The following is a 19,356-nucleotide window of genomic DNA, read 5'->3' as shown; positions in this document are numbered from 1 at the left end:
CTGTCTCTCTGTCTCTCTGTCTCTCTCTCTCTCTCTCTGTCTCTCTCTCTCTCTCTCTCTCTCTCTCTCTCTCTCTCTCTCTCTCTCTCTCTCTCTCTCTCTCTCTCTCTCTCTCTCTCTATCTCTCTCTCTCTGTCTCTCTCTCTGTCTCTCTGTCTCTCTGTCTCTCTGTCTCCAGACGTTCAATGCCAACACAGACTCTACTGAGGTGGTTCTGAACCGGATCCCCCAGCCCGTTCTGGCCCGCTTCGTACGCATCAGACCCCAGGCCTGGAAGACAGGCATCGCCCTACGCTTCGAACTCTACGGGTGCCAGATCACTGGTAAGAACAGCTATGTTGTCCCTGTCCCTGTCCCTGACCCTGTCCCTGTCCCTGTCCCTGTCCCTGTCCCTGTCCCTGTCCCTGTCCCTGTCCATGTCCCTGTCCCTGTCCCTGTCCCTGTCCCTGTCCCTGACCCTGTCCCTGTCCCTCTCTGTTTAGGGCCAAATAGCATTCTAGTTTGCTCTGTTTTTTGTGAATTCTTTCCAATGTGTCAAGTAATTATTTTTTTGTTTTCTCATGATTTGCTTGGGTCTAATTGTGCTGCTGTCCTGGGGCTCTGTGGGGTCTGTGTTTGGGGAACAGAGCCCCAAGACCAGCTTGCTTAGGGGACTCTTCTCCAGGTTCATCTCTCTGTAGGTGATGGCTTTGTTATGGAAGGTTTGGGAGTCGCTTCCTTTTAGGTGGTTGTAGAATTTAACGTCTCTTTTCTGGATTTTGATAATTAGCGGGTATCGGCCTAATTCTGCTCTGCATGCATTATTTGGTGTTTTACGTTGATATTTTTGCAATTTGGTGTTTGTCCCATTTAGTGAATTCTTGGTTGGTGAGCGGACCCCAGACCTCACAACCTTAAAGGGCAATGGGTCCTATAATTGAATTTTTGTCCAGATCCTAATTTTTATGCCAAATTTTATGTTCCTTTTGATGGCATAGAAGGCCCTTCTTGCCTTGTCTCTCAGATCATTCACAGCTTTGCGGAAGTTACCTGTGGGGCTGATGTTTAGGCCGAGGTATGTGTAGTTTTAGTGTGCTCTAGGGCAACGGTGTCTAGATGGAATTTGTATTTGTGGTCCTGGCGACTAGACCTTTTTTGGAACACCATTATTTTTGTCTTACTGAGATTTACTGTCAGGGCCCAGGTCTGACACAATCTGTGTAGAAGATGTAGGTGCTGCTGTAGGCCCTCCTTGGTTGGGGACAGAAGCACCAGATCATCAGCAAACAGTAGACTCATTTGACTTCAGATTCTAGTAGGGTGAGGCCGGGTGCTGCAGACTGTTCTAGTGCCCTCGCCAATTCATTGATATATATGTTGAAGAGGGTGGGGCGCAAGCTGCATCCCTGTCTCACCCCATAGCCTTGTTGGAAGAAATATGGGTGTTGTTTTCCTATTTTAACACTTGTTGTTTGTGTTCATGGATTTTATAATGTCGTATGTTTTCCCCTCAACACCACTTTCCATCCATTTGTATAACAGACCCTCATGCCAAATTGAGTCGAAGGCTTTTTGGAAATCAACAAAGCATGAGAAGACTTTGCCTTTGTTTTGGTTTGTTTGTTTGTCATTTAGGGTGTGCAGGGTGAATACGTGGTCTGTCGTACAATAATTTGATAAAAAGCCAATTTGACATTTGCTCAGTACATTGTTTTCACTGAGGAAATGTACCAGTCTGCTGTTAATGATAATGCAGAGGATTTTCCCAAGGTTGCTGTTTACCCATTTCCCACGGTAGTTGTTGGGGTCAAATTTGTCTCCACTTTTGGGGATTGGGGTGTTCAGTCCTTGGTTCCAAATATTGGGGAAGATGCCAGAGCTGAGGATGATGTTAAAGAGTTTTAGTATAGCCAATTGGAATGTGTTCTTTAGGATACCATCAACACCACAAGCCTTTTTGGGTTGTAGGGTTTGTATTTTGTCCTGTAGTTCATTCAAGGTAATTGGAGAATCCAGTGGGTTCTGGTAGTCTTTAATAGTTGATTCTAAGATTTGTATTTGATCCTGTATATGTTTTTGCTGTTTGTTCTTTCTTATAGAGCCAGAAAGAAGTTCTTTGTTCTTTGTTATAGAGCCAAAAAGATTGGAGAAGTGGTTTACCCATACATCTCCATTTTGGATAGATAATTCTTCGTGTTGTTGTTTGTTTAGTGTTTTCCAATTTTCCCAGAAGTGGTTCGATTCTATGGATTCTTCAAATACATTGAGCTGATTTCTGACGTGCTGTTCCTTCTTTTTCCCGTAGTGTATTTCTGTATTGATTTAGTGATTCACCATAGTGAAGGTGTAGACTCAGAACCATCTCTCTCTCTCTCAGCTCTCTCTCTCTCTCTCTCTCTCTCTCTCTCTCTCTCTCTCTCTCAGCTCTCTCTCTCTTTCTCAGCTCTCTCTCTCTCAGCTCTCTCTCTCTCTCTCAGCTCTCTCTCTCTCTCTCTCTCTCTCTCTCAGCTCTCTCTCTCTCTCTCTCTCTCTCTCTCTCTCTCTCTCTCTCTCTCTCTCTCTCTCTCTCTCTCTCAGCTCTCTCTCTCTTTCTCTATCTCTCTCTCAGCTCTCTCTCTCTCTCTCTCTCTCTCTCTCTCTCTCTCTCTCTCTCTCTCTCTCTCTCTCTCTCTCTCTCTCTCTCTCTCTCTCTCTCTCTCTCTCTCAGCTCTCTCTCTCTCTTTCTCTATCTCTCTCTCTCTCTCTCTCTCTCTCTCTCAGCTCTCTCTCTCTCAGCTCTCTCTCTCTTTCTCTATCTCTCTCTCAGCTCTCTCGCTCTTTCGCTCTCTCCTCCATTCCTTTCATCCATTCCTTTCATCCCTGTGTCAGAGACCTACTCTACAATCATCCTTTATTTATAGCACGTTGTGTGATGGAGGGAAAACAGCTTTATTCCCTGAGCACTAGTAAAGGATTGTTTGTGGGAGGTGCTTTAGGTGCCTACTGTTTTAAGTGGTCAAATGTAGTGTGCTGTATAGGGAAAATGACTCCATTTGGGACTAGGTCAAAGAGGGGCTTGTGTTTGTTGATTCATTATTTACTGTTGCAGCCGACTGCTGTGACATAACAACATGAATCATTTATCTCGCTAGCCTTGAAACGTCAACGTCAGTCTTCGTCAATGCTCATCACCCAACTGTCTTTTCTTCTTCTCCCCCTAACCACCCTCCCCCCTAACCTCCCCTTCCCCCTAACTTCCTCTTCCCCCTAACCCCCCCTAACCTCCCCTCCCCCCTAACCTCCCCTCCCCCCTCCCCCCCCCCCTAACTTCCCCTCCCCCTTAACCTCCCTTTTTCCCTAACCTCCCTTTTCCCCATAACCTCCCCTTCCCCCTAACCCCCCCTTCCCCATAACCTCCCATTCCCCCTAACTTCCCCTCCCTTTTCCCCTAACCTCCCCTCCCCCCTAACCTCCCCTTCCCCATAACCTCCCCTTCCCCATAACCTCCCTTTTCCCCTAACCTCCCCTCCCCCTAACCTCCCCTTCCCCCTAACTTCCCCTCCCCCCATAACCTCCCCTTCCCCCTAACCTACCCTTCCCCCTAACCTCCCCTCCCCCCTAACCTCCCCTTCCCCCTAACCCCCCCCTAACCCCCCCCTAACCTCCCCTTCCCCATAACCTCCCCTTCCCCCTAACCTCCCCTTCCCCCTAACCTCCCCTTCCCCCTAACCTCCCCTTCCCCCATAACCTCCCATTCCCCCTAACCTCCCCTTCCCCATAACCTCCCCTTCCCCATAACCTCCCCTTTCCCCTAACCTCCCCTCCCCCCATAACCTCCCATTCCCCCTAACCTCCCCTTCCCCCTAACCTCCCCTTCACCCTAATCTCCCCTTCCCCTAACTTCCCCTCCCCCCTAACCCCCCCTCCCCCCTAACCTCCCCTTCCCCCTAACCTCCCCTCCCCCCTAACCTACCCACCCGCCTAACCTCCCCTTCCCCCTAACCTCCCCTCCCCCATAACCTCCCCTTCCCCCTAACCTCCCCTTCCCCATAACCTCCCCTTCCCCATAACCTCCCCTTCCCCCTAACCTCCCCTCCCCCCTAACCTACCCTTCCCCTAACCTCCCTTTTCCCCTAACATCCCCTTCCCCATAACCTCCCCTTCCCCCTCACCCCCCCCCCCATAACCTCCCCTTCCCCATAACCTCCCCTTCCCCATAACCTCCCTTTCCCCTAACCTCCCTTTTCCCCTAACATCCCCTTCCCCATAACCTCCCCTTCCCCATAACCTCCCCTTCCCCCTAACAAATCAAATCAAATCAAGTTTATTTTATATAGCCCTTCGTACATCAGCTGATATCTCAAAGTGCTGTACAGAAACCCAGCCTAAAACCCCAAACAGCAAGCAATGCAGGTGTAGAAGCACGGTGGCTAGGAAAAACTCCCTAGAAAGGCCAAAACCTAGGAAGAAACCTAGAAAGGAACCAGGCTATGAGGGGTGGCCAGTCCTCTTCTGGCTGTGCCGGGTGGAGATTATAACAGAACTATGCCAAGATGTTCAAAATATTCATAAGTGACAAGCATGGTCAAATAATAATCATGAATCATTTTCAGTTGGCTTTTCATAGCCGATCATTAAGAGTTGAAAATAGCAGGTCTGGGACAGGTGGCGGTTCCATAACCGCAGGCAGAACAGTTGAAACTGGAATAGCAGCAAGGCCAGGTGGACTGGGGACAGCAAGGAGTCATCATGCCTGGTAGTCCTGACGTATGGTCCTAGGGCTCAGGTCCTCCGAGAGAGAGAAAGAAAGAGAGAACGAGAGAATTAGAGAGCATACTTAAATTCACACAGGACACTGGATAAGATAGGAGAAGTACTCCTGGTATAACCAACTGACCCTAGCCCCCCGACACATAAACTACTGCAGCATAAATACTGGAGGCTGAGACAGGAGGGGTCAGGAGACACTGTGGCCCCATCAGAAGAGGTGGACTGGACAGAACCTCCCCTTCCCCATAACCTCCCCTTCCCCATAACCTCTCCTTTCCCCTAACCTCTCCTTTCCCCTAACCTCCCCTCCCTTTTCCCATAACCTCCCCTTCCCCATAACCTCCCCTTCCCCATAACCTCCCCTTCCCCCTAACCTCCCCTTCCCCATAACCTCCCCTTTTCCCCTAACCTCCCCTCCCTTTTCCCCTAACCTCCCCTCCCTTTTCCCCATAACCTCCCCTTCCCCATAACCTCCCCTTCCCCATAACCTCCCTTTCCCCTAACCTCTCCTTCCCCCTAACCTCCCCTCCCCTTCCCCCTAACCTCCCCTCCCTTTTCCCCTAACCTCTCCTTCCCCCTAACCTCCCCTTTTCCCCTAACCTCCCCTCCCTTTTCCCCTAACCTCTCCTTCCCCCTAACCTCCCCTTCCCCTTAACCTCCCCTTCCCCATAACCTCCCCTTCCCCATAACCTCCCCTTCCCCCTAACCTCCCCTCAACAGGCCGTAGATGTATTTTAAATGTGTTCAATAAAAAATGAATAAATTCTCCCTTCTCTCCAGACGCTCCGTGTTCTGAGATGCAGGGGATGCTCTCCGGCCTGCTGCCCGACTCCCAGATCACAGCGTCCTCCATGAGGGATATCCACGGCTCCATGGGGACAGCCAGGCTGGTGGCCAGCCGGTCGGGATGGTTCCCCAGCCCAACACAGCCTCTGGCCGGGGAGGAATGGCTCCAGGTAGACAACGTGACCAAATCAAGATCCAGAAACATTGTCTCTCAAAGCTTTAGTCTTCTCACTGTTGAAGTGTTGTTGTGATTTAAAAAAAAAAGTTGGATCTGATCTGTTTTTATGGATACAGGTGGACTTGGGGGTCCCTAAGACGGTACGAGGCGTCATCACCCAAGGAGCGAGGAGCGTGGAGGGGAGTACCTCGGCTGAGAACAGGGCCTTCGTCAGGAAGTACCGGGTGTCTCACAGCCTGACGGGCAAGGACTGGACGTTTATACTGGACAGCAAGACCAACCATCCTAAGGTATGGGGAGCACACACACACACGCACGCACGCACGCACGCACGCACGCACACACGCACACACACACACACACACACACACACACACACACACACACACACACACACACACACACACACACACACATACGCACACACACACACACACAGTCATACGCACACACACACACACACACACACACACACACACACACACACACACACACACACACACACACACACATACACACACACACACACACAACACACACACACACTCATACGCACACACACACACACACACACACATACACACACACACACACGCGCGCGCGCGCACACACTCACACAGACACACACACATATACACATACACACACACACACACACTCATACGCACACACACACACACACACACTCATACGCACACACACACACACTCATACACACACACACACACACACACACACACACACACACACACACACACACACACACACACACACACACACACACACACACACACACACACACACACACTGCTCCTCTAGGTGTCTGTTCCGTCTATAAACCTTCCCGTCATTGTCTCTGTTACAGATCTTCGAGGGCAACACACACTACGACACTCCAGAGATCCGGCGGTTTGAGGAGATACCGGCTCAGTTCATCAGGATCTACCCAGAGAGGTGGTCTCCTGTCGGGATAGGGATGAGGCTGGAGGTGCTGGGATGCGAACTGCCGGGTAAGACGCCGTTACTCTGACCTCTGACCTCTGTCTACCGATCAGTGCAGACAAACCATCTGACGACGCACGCTCTACTGTACGGCGCTTTAGATTAAAGGTGACTGCTAAAAGGCATTATATTACACACACACACACACACACGTCACTACCCATGTCTGGTTTTATGTCTGAAGAGAGTATTATCCTGACTGACAGGACAACAAGGTCGTAAAAGAGATTCTAGAGCTTTTTAAAAGGTCTGCGATTACTAACTAGACCATGGATTAACGCTGTCTGGTAGTAGGATGGCGTTACTATGGTACATCACCCTATCGGCCATCTGGCTGTCTGTGTTACATCACCATCCGTAGGTCAGTCTATCTGCCCTTTTGTCTCTTACTTTTGAGCTTTAAGCGATCAGCCAAGGCCCGCTTTTGAGCTTTAAGCGATCAGCCGAGGCTCACACATTATCTTTTCGACACATCTCTATGTGACAGAGCGAGAGAGAGTCAATCACAATTAAAGAAGTTATCAGATTTGGAAAAGTTGTTAAACTGTGTTATAACGTTCTCAACACACAAACAAACTATTTTCAGACTACTACTCCGACCTGAGTCAAGACACAACTTCATTTATTTATAAGACAGAGATCAGAATTTGACCAATCCTTTATATAAGACTCAACCATTACCTCCATGTTAATAATGATCAAATAGCAGATAGAGCAACTATTGAATTTAGGGTAGAGGAGGAGAGGAGAGGAGAGGATAGGAGAGGAGAGGAGAGGGGAGGGGAGAGGAGAGGAGAGGAGAGGAGAGGAGAGGAGAGGAGAGGAGAGGAGAGGAGAGGAGAGGAGAGGAGAGGAGAGGAGAGGAGAGGAGAGGAGAAAAGAGGAGAGGAGAAAAGAGGAGAGGAGAGGAGAGGAGAGAGAGAGAGAGAGAGAGAGAGAGAGAGAGAGAGAGAGAGAGAGAGAGAGAGAGAGAGAGAGAGAGAGAGAGAGAGGAGAGGGATTGTAGTAACTCTACAGGGAGAATGATAACGGTCCCTAAGCCAGAGAGGCAGGTCTTCTTGTCGTCAGTACCTGTCCTGTGCCACCTGGCAGCCATGCAGGTAAAGACGAGCACAGGATATGACATGTCCCTTGAAAACGAGGACTGGGTATGACACATACCGGGTCCCTGTGGACACAGACCTTCAACCCGACAGGAAGTGGCTGGTGACTGGCAGTGACAGGCTGTCCACATCGCTCTGTGTCACAGAGCCAGCGGGGCCTGGGATGGCCAGAGCAAGGAGGGATGCAGCCTGGCTGTGGGCTGGCCACGTCACCCTGTTCCTGGGAGGGCTGTAGTCCCCGATGTCACAGAGCCAGCGGGGCCTGGGATGGCCAGAGCAAGGAGGGATGCAGCCTGGCTGTGGGCTGGCCACGTCACCCTGTTCCTGGGATGGCCAGAGCAAGGAGGGATGCAGCCTGGCTGTGGGCTGGCCACGTCACCCTGTTCCTGGGATGGCCAGAGCAAGGAGGGATGCAGCCTGGCTGTGGGCTGGCCACGTCACCCTGTTCCTGGGAGGGCTGTAGTCCCCGATGTTACAGAGGCAAGCGGTGAGGCAAACCCTGTATAAACTCACTCAGTGTCCAATCAGTAGGGTCCTGTATAAACTCAGTGTCCAATCAGAAGAGCCCTGTATAAACTCAGTGTCCACTCAGAAGAGCCCTGTATAAACTCAGTGTCCAATCAGAAGAGCCCTGTATAAACTCAGTGTCCACTCAGAAGAGCCCTGTATAAACCCAGTGTCCAATCAGAAGGGCTCTGTATAAACTCAGTGTCCACTCAGAAGGGCCCTGTATAAACTAAGTGTCCAATCGGAAGGGCCCTGTATAAACTCAGTGTCCAATCAGAAGGGCCCTGTATAAACTCAGTGTCCAATCAGAAGGGCCCTGTATAAACTCAGTGTCCACTCAGAAGGGCCCTGTATAAACTCAGTGTCCAATCGGAAGGGCCCTGTATAAACTCAGTGTCCAATCAGAAGGGCCCTGTATAAACTCAGTGTCCAATCAGAAGAGCCCTGTATAAACTCAGTGTCCAATCAGAAGGGCCCTGTATAAACTCAGTGTCCACTCAGAAGAGCCCTGTATAAACTCAGTGTCCAATCAGAAGGGCCCTGTATAAACTCAGTGTCCAATCAGAAGGGCCCTGTATAAACTCAGTGTCCACTCAGAAGGGCCCTGTATAAACTAAGTGTCCAATCGGAAGGGCCCTGTATAAACTCAGTGTCCAATCAGAAGGGCCCTGTATAAACTCAGTGTCCAATCAGAAGAGCCCTGTATAAACTCAGTGTCCAATCAGAAGGGCCCTGTATAAACTCAGTGTCCACTCAGAAGAGCCCTGTATAAACTCAGTGTCCAATCAGAAGAGCCCTGTATAAACTCAGTGTCCAATCAGAAGAGCCCTGTATAAACTCAGTGTCCACTCAGAAGAGCCCTGTATAAACTCAGTGTCCAATCAGAAGAGCCCTGTATAAACTCAGTGTCCAATCAGAAGAGCCCTGTATAAACTCAGTGTCCAATCAGAAGGGCCCTGTATAAACTCAGTGTCCAATCAGAAGTAGTTTAGTAGCAGTATTCAGTAGTCAGGGAGGTGAACCTGTCATGGTGTTATTCTGCATTCTGTTCTTGTGTCTCGTCCTGGGAATCAGACACGATCAAATATTCACACGAGTGCATCAGCTACAGCTCGCTGAGCAGACCTATTAACACGCACACACACACACACACACACACACACACACACACACACACACACACACACACACACACACACACACACACACACACACACACACACACACACACACACACACACACACACACACACACCCGCCCCTCTCCCTGCTATTCTCTTCCCTCCCCTCCTCTCCCCACTGGCAGGGAAACAGAGGAATAATGAATTGATTAATAAATAAAAGAGACATGTCACGGTGGAGCGTGAAAGGCACCCGATCCTCTGAACTCTGATATCACCGCAGCCTCTCTATAATTCATTCCTGATTTGACGGCTGTGGCAGAGGGCGTGTGTGTGTGTGTGTGTGTGTGTGTGTGTGTGTGTGTGTGTGTGTGTGTGTGTGTGTGTGTGTACGATGACTTCCAGAAACACAGGGCCATCAAGGTTAGCCTACAATGACACTACAGTCACACAGCAGACACGATCCATGTGAGAGTTGAACCTACAACCGTGGTGTTGCCTGCATGGCACTCCAACTCTCTGAGCCATGTGGACCTCTGTCTCAGGCAGCCAGCCAGTCAGCCAGCCAGCCAGCCAGTCAGCTAGCCAGTCAGCCAGCCAGGCAGCCAGTCAGCCAGTCAGCCAGTCAGCCAGCCAACCAGTCAGCTAGCCAGTCAGCCAACCAGCCAGTCAGCCAGCCAGTCAGCCAGTCAGCCAGCCAGCCAGCCAGCCAGTCAGCCAGTCAGCTAGCCAGGCAGTCAGCCAGTCAGCCAGCCAGCCAGCCAGTCAGCCAGCCAGCCAGCCAGTCAGCCAGTCAGCCAGTCAGCCAGCCAGTCAGGCAGCCAGCCAGCCAGCCAGTCAGTCAGTCAGCCAGCCAACCAACCAGCCAGTCAGCCAGCTAGCCAGCCAGCCTGCCAGCCAGCCAGTCAGCCAGCCAGCCAGCCAGCCAGCCAGCCAGCCAGCCAGTCAGCCAACCAACCAGCCAACCAACCAACCAACCAGCCAGCCAGCCTGCCTGCCAGCCATGCAGCCTGCCAGCCAGTCAGCCAGCTAGCCAGCCAGCCACACCTAGTTGGCATACACTGTGGACTGACTGACTGACTGACTGACTTCATAGTTTAACATTGCCGTAGGAGCACAGACAGGCACTTGGCTTCTCATCTACATGTTAAGTAGTTCAGCTATACGGTATATGAAGTAGGTCAAAAGCATTTTGAAATGTTGACCCTTTATTGTCCCCTTTATTTATAGAAAGATGTGCACAGGTGTAAGCAGGACAAACCTATCAGGCTGATCAGACCGGTCTGGGTAGCTGGAGACAGTGAAAGAATGTACAGTTGAGGTCAGAAGTTTTACATACACCTTTAGCCAAATACATTTAAACTCAGTTTTTCACAATTCCTGACATTTAATCCTAGTAAAAATTCCCCGTCTTAGGTCAGTTAGGATCACCACTTTATTTTAAAGAATGTGAAATGTCAGAATAATAGTAGAGAGAATGATTTATTTCAGCTTTTATTTCTTTCATCACATTCCCAGTGGGTCAGAAGTTTACATACACTCAATTAGTACTTGGTAGCATTGCCTTTAAATTGTTTAACTTGGGTCAAACTTTTCGGGTAGCCTTCCACAAGCTTCCCACAATAAGTTGGGTGAATTTTGGCCCATTCCTCCTGACAGAGCTGGTGTAACTGAGTCAGGTTTGTAGGCCTCCTTGCTCACACACGTGTTTTCAGTTCTGCCCACAAATTTTCTATAGGATTGAGGTCAGGGCTTTGTGATGGCCACTCCAATACCTTGACTTTGTTGTCCTTAAGCCATTTTGCCACAACTTTGGACGTATTCTTGGGGTCATTGTCCATTTGGAAGACCCATTTGCAACCAAGCTTTAACTTCCTGACTGATGTCTTGAGATGCTACTTCAATATATCCACATAATTTTCCTGCCTCATGACGCCATCTATTTTGTGAAGTGGACCAGTCCCTCCTGCAGCAAAGCACCCCCACAACGTGATACTGCCACCCCTGTGCTTTGCGGTTGGGATGGTGTTCTTCGGCTTGCAAGCCTCCCACTTTTTCCTCCAAACATACCTGAACCACTCAGCAAGGAAGAAGCCACTGCTCCAAAACCGCCATAAAAAAGCCAGACTACGGTTTGCAACTGCACATGGGAACAAAGCAGTTTTATTTTTGTTTCATCAGACCAGAGGACATTTCTCCAAAAAATCTTTGTCCCCATGTGCAGTTGCAAACCGTAGTCTGGCTTTTTTATGGCGGTTTTGGAGCAGTGGCTTCTTCCTTGCTGAGCGGCCTTTCAGGTTATGTCGATATAGGACTCGTTTTACTGTGGATATAGATACTTTTGTAACTGTTTCCTCCAGCATCTTCACACGGTCCTTTGCTGTTGTTCTGGGATTGATTTGCACTTTTCACACCAAAGTACGTTCATCTCTAGGAGACAGAACGCATCTCCTTCCTGAGCGGTATGACGGCTGCGTGGTCCCATGGTGTTTATACTTGCATACTATTGTTTGTACAGATGAACGTGGTACCTTCAGGCGTTTGGAAATTGCTCCCAAGGATGAAACAGAATTTTTTTCTGAGGTCTTGGCCGATTTGGTATAATTACAGAATGAGTACGTGACTACAGCAGGATGACATGGTATAATTACAGAATGAATACGTGACTACAGCAGGATGACATGGTATAATTACAGAATGAATACGTGACTACAACAGGGTGACACGGTATAATTACAGAATGAATACGTGACTACAGCAGGATGACATGGTATAATTACAGAATGAGTACGTGACTACAGCAGGATGACATGGTATAATTACAGAATGAATACGTGACTACAACAGGGTGACACGGTATAATTACAGAATGAATACGTGACTACAGCAGGATGACATGGTATAATTACAGAATGAGTACGTGACTACAGCAGTATGACACAGTATAATTGCAGAATGAATACGTGACTACATTAGGATGACATGGTATAATTACAGAATGAGTACGTGACTACAGCAGGATGACATGGTATAATTACAGAATGAGTACGTGACTACAGCAGTATGACACAGTATAATTACAGAATGAGTACGTGACTACAGCAGGATGACATGGTATAATTACAGAATGAGTACGTGACTACAGCAGTATGACATGGTATAATTACAGAATGAGTACGTGATTACAGCAGGATGACACGGTATAATTACAGAATGAGTACGTGACTACATTAGGATGACATGGTATAATTACAGAATGAGTACGTGACTACAACAAGATGACACGGTATAATTACAGAATGAATACGTGACTACATTAGGATGACATGGTATAATTACAGAATGAGTACGTGACTACAGCAGGACGACATGGTATAATTACAGAATGAGTACGTGACTACAGCAGTATGACACGGTATAATTACAGAATGAGTACGTGACTACAGCAGGAAGACATGGTATAATTACAGAATGAGTACGTGACTACAGCAGTATGACAGGGTATAATTACAGAATGAGTACGTGACTACAGCAGGATGACACGGTATAATTACAGAATGAGTACGTGACTACAGCAGGATGACACGGTATAATTACAGAATGAGTACGTGACTACATTAGGATGACATGGTATAATTACAGAATGAGTACGTGATTACAGCAGGATGACATGGTATAATTACAGAATGAGTACGTGACTACAGCAGGATGACATGGTATAATTACAGAATGAGTACGTGACTACATTAGGATGACATGGTATAATTACAGAATGAGTACGTGATTACAGCAGGATAACATGGTATAATTACAGAATGAGTACGTGACTACAGCAGGATAACATGGTATAATTACAGAATGAGTACGTGACTACAACAGGATGACATGGTATAATTACAGAACGAATACGTGACTACATTAGGATGACATGGTATAATTACAGAATGAGTACGTGACTACAGCAGTATGACAGGGTATAATTACAGAATGAGTACGTGACTACAGCAGGATGACACGGTATAATTACAGAATGAGTACGTGACTACAGCAGGATGACACGGTATAATTACAGAATGAGTACGTGACTACAGCAGGATGACATGGTATAATTACAGAATGAGTACGTGATTACAGCAGGATAACATGGTATAATTACAGAATGAGTACGTGACTACAACAGGATGACACGGTATAATTACAGAACGAATACGTGACTACATTAGGATGACATGGTATAATTACAGAATGAGTACGTGACTACAGCAGGATGACACGGTATAATTACAGAATGAGTACGTGACTACAACAGGATGACACGGTATAATTACAGAATGAGTACGTGACTACAGCAGGAAGACATGGTATAATTACAGAATGAGTACGTGACTACAGCAGGAAGACATGGTATAATTACAGAATGAATACGTGACTACAACAGGATGTTATGGTATAATTACTTCCTGTGTTAGGTCCTCTGGTACAGACATCCATGAGATTCCATAGCTGCCATCAGTTCTTAGAATGTAAATTCTGACTTCGTCACTTCCTTCCTCCATTGACTGTCGGGTCTGTGAAGGTGACTCAGCTTCTCTCTCTGTGCTCTGTCACTGCTGACACACCCCAAAGTCACCTAAAGGTCTCAACGTCACAGCAATAACATAGTGACAGGCCCTGGCCTTTAACTGAATAGGTCCTTAAGGAGAGATGATGGCTCATTAATTGTTAAGTCTGGGCAGACAGAAGTGCGGAGGTAGAGGTGGAAGAGGGGAGGAAGAGAGGAGGGATGTAGGAGGGAGAGAAGAGGGAGAAAAGAGGGAAAGGAAGGAGAGAGGAGAGAAGGGGAGAAGAGAGGAGGGAGAGAAGGGGGAAAGGAGGGAGAGAGGAGGGAGAGAGGAGGGACAAGAGGGAGAGATGAGGGAGAGAAGAGGGAAAGGAAGGAGAGAAGGGGAGAAGAGAGGAGGGAGAGAGGAGGGACAAGAGGGAGAGATGAGGGAGAGAAGAGGGAAAGGAAGGAGAGCGGAGAGAGGAGAGACAGGGATGGCTGTCAGGTTGTGGAGCAGGTAGAGGACTGACTAAGGGCATAATCCTAACTTGACACGTGTACTCTTATCTTGATGAGCTCTTAAATCTTGAATTGATGTCAGTGCATGAAAACCCTAAGCTACAGCAATGGATTCAGACTGACTTGCCTCTGTTTCCTTCCCCGCAGGTTTTCCTGACTGACTTACTCTCTGACTGACTGTGTAATGGTACTGACGTTTCCTCTCTCTCCCTCCTCCCAGGTCTGTCTGGGGGGTTAATTGCAGTTTCAAAGGGCAACAGATTGATACAGTTTAAATACAGTTTAATGTCAAAACCAACCGGTGGCAGCTGGAGCCACTATTTCATGTCTGGGTTTATTAATTTCCTAATATATTACAAATACATATATTTATATATTTTTATAGGGTGCTGAAGTAGCTGTGTCATTAGCGCCTCTCTTCACGTATCGGCCAATTAATTATGTCTTTAACTGTAAAGAGTAATAAAACTAATGATGTTAGTCAGGACTGACAGTCATTAGTCATTTAGTTCCTGCACTGTAATGATGTTAGTAAGGGCTGACAGTCATTTAGTTCCTGCACTGTAATGATGTTATTAAGGACTGACAGTCATTTAGTTCCTGCAATGTAATGATGTTAGTAAGGACTGACAGTCATTTAGTTCCTGCACTGTAATGATGTAAGTCAGGACTGACAGTCATTTAGTTCCTGCACTGTAATGATGTTAGTAAGGGCTGACAGTCATTTAGTTCCTGCACTGTAATGATGTAAGTCAGGACTGGCAGTCATTTCGTTCCTGCACTGTAATGATGTTATTAAGGACTGACAGTCATTTAGTTCCTGCACTGTAATGATGTTATTAAGGACCGTCAGTCATTTAGTTCCTGCACTGTAATGATGTTATTAAGGACTGACAGTCATTTAGTTCCTGCACTGTAATGATGTTATTAAGGACTGACAGTCATTTAGTTCCTACACTGTAATGATGTTAGTAAGGGCTGACATTCATTTAGTTCCTGCACTGTAATGATGTTATTAAGGACTGACAGCTATTTAGTTCCTGCACTGTAATGATGTTATTAAGGACTGACAGCTATTTAGTTCCTGCACTGTAATGATGTTATGATGTTATGGCCTATGTTTGAAGAAAGTGATCTGTTTATGGAAAGTTTTGAGTAAGTCCTGGTGACACACACACACACACACACACACACACACACACACACACACACACACACACACACACACACACACACACACACACACACACACACACACACACACACACACACACACACACACACACACACACACACTACTAATACAGATAGACACCAACACTACTAATACACATAGACACCAACACTACGAATACAGACAGACACCAACACTACTAACACTAATAATAGTGGGGGGTGATTCCTCCAGCCAGACCAACCTGATGTGATGAGGTACTGTGGGGTGATTCCTCCAGCCAGACCATCCTGGTGTGATGAGGTACAGTGGGGTGATTCCTCCAGCCAGACCATCCTGATGTGACCTCCAGCCAGACCATCCTGATGTGATGAGGTACTGTGGGGTGATTCCTCCAGCCAGACCAACCTGATGTGATGAGGTACTGTGGGGTGATTCCTCCAGCCAGACCATCCTGATGTGATGAGGTACTGTGGGGTGATTCCTCCAGCCAGACCATCCTGATGTGATGAGGTACTGTGGGGTGATTCCTCCAGCCAGACCATCCTGATGTGATGAGGTACTGTGGGGTGATTCCTCCAGCCAGACCATCCTGATGTGATGAGGTACAGTGGGGTGATTCCTCCAGCCAGACCATCCTGATGTGATGAGGTACTGTGGGGTGATTCCTCCAGCCAGTCCATCCTGATGTGACCTCCAGCCAGACCATCCTGATGTGATGAGGTACTGTGGGGTGATTCCTCCAGCCAGACCATCCTGATGTGATGAGGTACTGTGGGGTGATTCCTCCAGCCAGACCATCCTGATGTGACCTCCAGCCAGACCATCCTGATGTGATGAGGTACTGTGGGGTGATTCCTCCAGCCAGACCAACCTGATGTGATGAGGTACTGTGGGGTGATTCCTCCAGCCAGACCATCCTGGTGTGATGAGGTACAGTGGGGTGATTCCTCCAGCCAGACCATCCTGATGTGACCTCCAGCCAGACCATCCTGATGTGATGAGGTACTGTGGGGTGATTCCTCCAGCCAGACCAACCTGATGTGATGAGGTACTGTGGGGTGATTCCTCCAGCCAGACCATCCTGATGTGATGAGGTACTGTGGGGTGATTCCTCCAGCCAGACCATCCTGATGTGATGAGGTACTGTGGGGTGATTCCTCCAGCCAGACCATCCTGATGTGATGAGGTACTGTGGGGTGATTCCTCCAGCCAGACCATCCTGATGTGACCTCCAGCCAGACCATCCTGATGTGATGAGGTACTGTGGGGTGATTCCTCCAGCCAGTCCATCCTGATGTGACCTCCAGCCAGACCATCCTGATGTGATGAGGTACTGTGGGGTGATTCCTCCAGCCAGACCATCCTGATGTGATGAGGTACTGTGGGGTGATTCCTCCAGCCAGACCATCCTGATGTGACCTCCAGCCAGACCATCCTGATGTGATGAGGTACTGTGGGGTGATTCCTCCAGCCAGACCATCCTGATGTGATGAGGTACTGTGGGATGATTCCTCCAGCCAGACCATCCTGATGTGATGAGGTACTGTGGGGTGATTCCTCCAGCCAGACCATCCTGATGTGATGAGGTACTGTGGTGTGATTCCTCCAGCCAGACCATCCTGATGTGACCTCCAGCCAGACCATCCTGATTTGATGAGGTACTGTGGGGTAATTCATCCAGCCAGACAAACCTGATGTGATGAGGTACAGTGGGGTGATTCCTCCAGCCAGACCATCCTGATGTGATGAGGTACTGTGGGGTGATTCCTCCAGCCAGACAAACCTGATGTGATGAGGTACTGTGGTGTGGTTCCTCCAGCCAGACCATCCTGATGTGATGAGGTACTGTGGGGTGATTCCTCCAGCCAGACCATCCTGATGTGATGAGGTACTGTGGGATGATTCCTCCAGCCAGACCATCCTGATGTGATGAGGTACTGTGGAGTGATTCCTCCAGCCAGACCATCCTGATGTGATGAGGTACTGTGGGATGATTCCTCCAGCCAGACCATCCTGATGTGATGAGGTACTGTGGGATGATTCCTCCAGCCAGACCATCCTGATGTGATGAGGTACTGTGGGATGATTCCTCCAGCCAGACCATCCTGATGTGATGAGGTACTGTGGGGTGATTCCTCCAGCCAGACCATCCTGATGTGACCTCCAGCCAGACCATCCTGATGTGATGAGGTACTGTGGGGTGATTCTTCCAGCCAGACAAACCTGATGTGATGAGGTACTGTGGGGTGATTCCTCCAGCCAGACCATCCTGATGTGATGAGGTACTGTGGGGTGATTCCTCCAGCCAGACCATCCTGATGTGATGAGGTACTGTGGGGTGATTCCTCCAGCCAGACCATCCTGATGTGATGAGGTACTGTGGGGTGATTCCTCCAGCCAGACCATCCTGATGTGATGAGGTACTGTGGGGTGATTCCTCCAGCCAGATCATCCTGATGTGATGAGGTACTTTGGGGTGATTCCTCCAGCCAGACCATCCTGATGTGATGAGGTACTGTGGGGTGATTCCTCCAGCCAGACCATCCTGATGTGATGAGGTACTGTGGGGTGATTCCTCCAGCCATCAGCCTGCTGGTCCCCATAAGGACTGGTTTTATCCTCAGTTAGCATTCTTTAAACAGTTTGCACAAGGCCATGTGCTCTGAGATCGGTTCCAGCTGTATTGAGCTAGAGAGAAAGAGAAAGAGAGTGTTTGTGTGTGTGAGTGAGTGAGTGCTTCTGTGTATGTCTGTGTGTGTGGCAGTGGTTTCCCTTCTATGGTGCAGAGAGAGAGAGAGACAGACAGACAGACAGACAGACAGACAGACAGACAGACGTCCCTACCTCCCGACCTCCCGACCTCCCTACCTCCCGACCTCCCGACCTCCCTACCTCCCTACCTCCCGACCTCCCGACCTCCCGACCTCACGACCTCCCGACCTCCCGACCACCCGACCTCCCGACCACCTGACCTCCCTACCTCACTACCTCACTACCTCCCTGCCTCACACAGTACAGATGTGCTGTTGTTTACACTACGACCTCACACGGTACAGACGTGCTGTTGTTTACGCTACGACCTCACACGGTAGAGACGTGCTGTTGTTTACGCTACGACCTCACACGGTAGAGATGTGACACAGACTCTGTTGTTGGTTCTCAGGTGTTTAGGATAAAGCCAGAGGTCTAATTTCCGATGAACCTTGTGTACAATTGTACGATAAAGTAACCATCCTCTCTGCTCTTTTCTCCTCTCTATAGAAATGACTACTCTTCCTGACACTGCCACAACCCCCCTGCCTAGACTAGAGGAGACCACCGCTGCCTCGAGAGGACCAGGTAATTACACGCTGTAACACACACACACACAGGGCTACAGGGCCTCACCGTGGTGTAAGGCTCAGACACGTATTGATCACGATCTGTCTGATCAGCATCATTGATTGAGCTACCTGTCCTCTGCTCCAATGAGGATGTGGTTAGTCCACTGTGTGGGAGCTGGATTTGTGCTCTTGTGTGTTTTCAACCTAATAGCTGCATAACCTGATGCTGTTAACATTACGATGCTAACATTATGCTGTTAACATTATGCTGCTAACATTATGCTGCTAACATTATGCCACTAACATTATAATGCTAACATTATGCTGCTAACATTATGCCACTAACATTATAATGCTAACATTATGCCA

The 19,356-nt window shown here is 48.5% G+C and overlaps 1 protein-coding gene across 2 annotated transcripts in view; it reads left to right on the top strand.

The window, feature by feature from the left end:
- nrp2b (neuropilin 2b) overlaps positions 1–19,356 on the top strand; it is a 232,753-nt gene that overhangs the window by 168,826 nt on the left and 44,571 nt on the right. For both annotated transcript variants that reach the window (XM_071340725.1, XM_071340724.1), the window contains exons 8-12: positions 179–323; positions 5,509–5,684; positions 5,809–5,982; positions 6,558–6,702; positions 18,926–19,003. In XM_071340725.1, the coding sequence (XP_071196826.1) occupies positions 179–323; positions 5,509–5,684; positions 5,809–5,982; positions 6,558–6,702; positions 18,926–19,003 (718 nt within the window). The remainder of the gene's footprint in view (positions 1–178; positions 324–5,508; positions 5,685–5,808; positions 5,983–6,557; positions 6,703–18,925; positions 19,004–19,356) is intronic.

The sequence above is a fragment of the Salvelinus alpinus genome, chromosome 14 (assembly GCF_045679555.1).
Source record: "Salvelinus alpinus chromosome 14, SLU_Salpinus.1, whole genome shotgun sequence".
NCBI lineage: Eukaryota > Metazoa > Chordata > Actinopteri > Salmoniformes > Salmonidae > Salvelinus > Salvelinus alpinus.
The sequence above is the reverse complement of the archived record's forward strand: the minus strand, read 5'-3'. Positions and strand labels throughout refer to the sequence as shown.